Source organism: Micromys minutus, assembly GCF_963924665.1.
Source record: "Micromys minutus genome assembly, chromosome: 28".
In the NCBI taxonomy this organism is placed as follows: Eukaryota; Metazoa; Chordata; class Mammalia; order Rodentia; family Muridae; genus Micromys; species Micromys minutus.
Window position 1 is genome coordinate 33656034 of NC_137963.1, and position 4351 is coordinate 33660384.

The window sequence follows — 4351 nt, forward strand, 5'->3', positions numbered from 1 at the left end:
TAAATGATGTCAGAGCCACAGATGTGCCCTGACTGTTAGACAGTCAACCAGCTTCCCCTTTTACTGCCTGACTCTTTATCTTCAAAACCCTGGGTGTGGGAGGAGGGACACTCACTCTTGCCACCTATTCCTCCCTCAGCGCTACACATTTTGTACTAAAGTCCTTGAAAGGCGTGAGGGCAGTCTTGCCTCGGACTTTTAAGTTTCCGGCTCATTTTCCACTTTTCTCGCAGGGAAGAAGTGCTCCTCGACAGCTTGATAATGTTCCAGTTGATAGTCACACCTTCAAGTGCCCTTGCAGATGAGCCTGTGTCCATCCGAGCAGTAGGCCTACCTCCATCGCAGATAGTAACCATCCAGGCGACGGTGAAAGATGAGAAGGGTAATCTCTTTCGATCCAGAGCCTTCTACAAGGCTACTGAGGCTGGTGAGGTGGACCTGGAGAAAGCATCGGCCTTGGGCGGTGACTACGTAGGGGTCCACCCAATGGGCCTCTTGTGGTCTCTGAAACCTAAGAGGGCTTTCCAGAGACTGATGAAGAAAGATGTGAACAGCCCCCTTTGCATCTGTCTGGACCTATATGACTCTGCTCTCCTGCTAGAATCAATGGAAATTCCACCCAAGGCCAGCCAGATAGTGCAGCGCTGGTTTGCTGGCCCAGGGGTTAAGTGGGAGCAGATCCGAGAAGGTCGGGTTCGGGGAGCCCTTTTTCTTCCGCCAGGTGAGAATTATCTTTGTTGATACAGAACATGGATTCTTAAAGTTCTTTTCTTCTTGTGAGCTCTTTTTTGCTACAGAAATTTTTGCATGATCTTGGGTATATAGGTATATGAAATAGGTGTAGAGATCAGTTACTGATAATGCATAGAAAATACTTTTCAAAAAACCATTTATTTATTTATTTTATGTATGAGTACGCTGTCTTCAGATACACTAGAAGAGGGCATCAGATCCCATTATAGATGGTTATGAGCAACCACCATCCCATGTGATTGCTGGGAATTGAACTCAGGACCTCTGGAGGAACAGCAGCCGGTGCCCTTAGCGGCTGAGCCATCTGTCCAGCCCTAGAGAATCCTTTTACCAATGTTCTTTGGTATCCATATAATTATAGCACTTATTAGAGAAGAAAGCAAATTTTCAAACTGGTAAGATGAATGGCTGTACCCATTTTTCCAAACGGCATTCAGCTTTGGTTGGATATTTGAGAATTCAGGGTACAGATGGATGCCTCCACTGTTTCCCAGGACGGGCTGAGATTTTGGCTTTACAACTGTCCGTGCTAAGGAATCTACTTCAATAGTATGTGGTACCAAACTGCACCAGTACGTTCAGGGACATTTAAAACCCTTTTGAAAATTCTACCCTTATTCTAAGTCAAGGCTCACTTGATGACTTTTTTTTTTTGAAAGGTCAGTAAGGGAAAGGGCAATTTTAGAAATCAGACACTAACACACTTATAACACGTCAATTTGCCAGTTTGATCCATGCATGCTGAAGAATGATGGCTGGAGCACACCAGAAGCCCTCAGGCTTTCTCGAGCTAAACCACTATGTGTCTATATGAACAAAGGACAGCCCGCTGTTCTGTAAAAGGACTATGGGTCATTGTATACAACAAACTTGAATCTGAGCCCAGATGTTGGAGGTAACAAAGGTTGGTGACTAGTGCTAGACTGGCACCTGTGGAGATAAGTGGACCCACTGTGTGTTCAGAGCCAGAGTAAAGTGAAGTCGTGTGGGCACCAGCAGATCTTGGGACCTCTACTCATTTTATTGTGAGTGAAATTTGGCCACTGCATGTTCAAATGATTTCTTATAGTCGGCTTTCTCCCATATCCACTTACATGAGCCCACATAGATCTGCGACTCACACCTGAGGAAGCTATGATATAAGGTAATAATTTGGATGAAATAAATGTGCAGTGTCATGTGGACATGTGCACATGCATGCATACATGTGTGAGCTTGTATAAGTGTATACCTATATACACTTCCTTGTACTGCCTTTGCTTTGACTCTTATACTTAGCTCTTTTGATCCCATTTTCTTGTTTCTTTTTTTCTCCCAGGGGAAGGTCCTTTCCCAGGAATTATTGATTTGTTTGGGAACATTGGGGGTCTAGTTGAATTCCGTGCTAGCCTTTTGGCTTCCCATGGCTTTGCAGTGCTGGCATTAGCATATTTTGCCTATGAAGACCTGCCTGAGAACACGACTGATTTGGACTTAGACTATTTTGAGGAAGCTGCCAACTTCCTACTAGCTCACCCCAAGGTACTGAAAATACTCTTTGTTTCATCTTGTGAAATCGTAGGAACCACAAAACGCAGACGTCTGGTCTGATCTGCAGCCCTGGGCAGAGCAGTTTCCATCTTAAGAATGATAGAGTTGTTGAGGTGGTTACTAATTACTGCTCACTGGCACACAGGAGCCAATAAATACACAGTGCACACATTGTGACTCTCTTCATTGGGAAAAGCCAAGGCGTCTTACCTTTGAAGCTCTCACAATATATTCATATGGTCCTTCAGTGTTCTATCAGCTACTAGTTCTAAATCCTGATCTTGGTATGTTTTCATACATTGGTGATGATCTCTTTCCCAAAGTGCTGATATTTGTGCTAGTGACCACCCTAGTGCATGGGATTACAACTGTGCACAACCACCCTTACCTCCCTTTTAAACACAGGTCTGAGGAGTTGAACTTAAGTCCTCAGGTTTGCTGAGCAAGCTTCTACCCCTGAGCTATCTACTCAGCCTCAAGCAGCTTTCTCTAGTGAAGTCAAGAATGTGATTCTTTAGAAAGCCTAACTACCTCTGCTCTTGGCTTGTTCATTCAGTTGCTGGGTTTTAATTATATTTTTAGAACTTTACTTGAAAATGTTTTTATTTATTTTAAGACCCAGTCTCCCTATGTAGCCTAGGCTGGAATGAACCTCCAAATCCCTGGCCTCAGTTTCCTCAGTATTTGGATTATAGGACTATGCCACCACACCTATCTCTATACCCCTTCTTTTCATGAGGTTATATTTTGATTGTCTAAAGTTGAGTGATACAGTTGCTCCCTCAAGATAGTAAAGCTCAGAGAAGGGATTATTAAGTTGGCAGCAGTCTCTAGATCTCACAAGCCAGAAGACCTGTGTGTCAGAGTTTGACTGTTTTGACTGCCTGACCTTACTCCAGGAGAGCTTCTTCCCAGAGGCACTATGTAAACTGTTTCCCTTTTGCTTTGTATTTAAGATCCAACAACCAGGAATTGGCGTGATCTCCGTGAGCAAAGGAGCAGAGATTGGGCTAGCCATGGCCTGCTATCTGAAGCAGGTGGTTGCCACTGTCTGCATAAATGGGTCCAGCGCCATCTTAAACTTCCCACTAAGATACCGGGACCTGGTGATAACACCCATCCGACTGACTCAGGAACGGATCCAGACCCATGTCTCAGGGGCAATACGCTTCCGTTACTGTTTGGATAATTCCCAGAATAACCTGAACCCACAGATGATACTTCCCGTGGAAAAGGCCCAAGGGAAGATCCTCTTCATTGTAGGAGAAAATGATGAATGCATGGATAGCAAGTCGCATGCACAGAGGGCCATGGAGCAGCTCCGGAGCCATGGGAGAAGCAGTGGAAGGATGCTGGTATACCGTGGGGCAGGCCACCTCATAGAGCCGCCTTATTCTCCCTTTTGCTTTGCATCCTGGCACACTTTATTGGGTAGACCCATCCTTTGGGGAGGAGATCCTATTGCTCACGCCGCAGCCCAGGATCACTCCTGGAGAGAGATCCAAAAGTTCTTCAGGCAACACCTCCTTCACTCCGGAAGCAAACTCTAAATAGTGTAACCATGCTTGATGGAGTAACGGGCAGGAAGTTTGTTAGAGAAGAGTTTGGGATTGGTGTGGGGCTAAAAGCATCATCAGTTAGGGGTTGCTGAGTAAGGGTGGGGATAAGGGGACAGAATTCTCCCAGCCTTCGTACATTCTCCCGGCTTTCACACACATTCATCCCTATTCAATTGGAAAGAAATGAGACAAGTTAACAAACCAGGACACATGTGCATCTGAGGTATTTCTGACGAATTTGTACATACTGGGATATATCAGTATGCAGAAATTGTGATATTTTTGCAAACTGATGAACACCGTGTGTGTGTGTGTGTGTGTGTGTGTGTGTGTGTGTGTGTGTGTGTGTGTGTGTGTATCTCCCCAGTGAAGGATCCATTTGATCTAGGCATTTTCAATCCAGATGAAATTTGTAAAACTCCCAACCTCTTCCTAGGAGTTCACGCTCTGTTTATACTGTACTAAGTTGTTTTTCTGATGCTTTGAATGAACGTACTCATCCACTATTA

General features: G+C 44.7%; 1 protein-coding gene across 1 annotated transcript; it reads left to right on the plus strand.

Annotated features, from left to right (window-relative positions):
• Positions 1-261: 261 nt before the first annotated feature.
• On the plus strand, positions 262-3833 carry LOC308438809 (acyl-coenzyme A amino acid N-acyltransferase 2-like; the record flags this gene model as incomplete). The annotated part of the gene is made up of 3 exons (XM_080940311.1): positions 262-721; positions 2072-2274; positions 3240-3833. The coding sequence occupies 3 exons, from the start codon at positions 262-264 to the stop codon at positions 3831-3833; spliced, it is 1257 nt and encodes a 418-aa protein (XP_080796437.1).
• Positions 3834-4351: the final 518 nt, after the last annotated feature.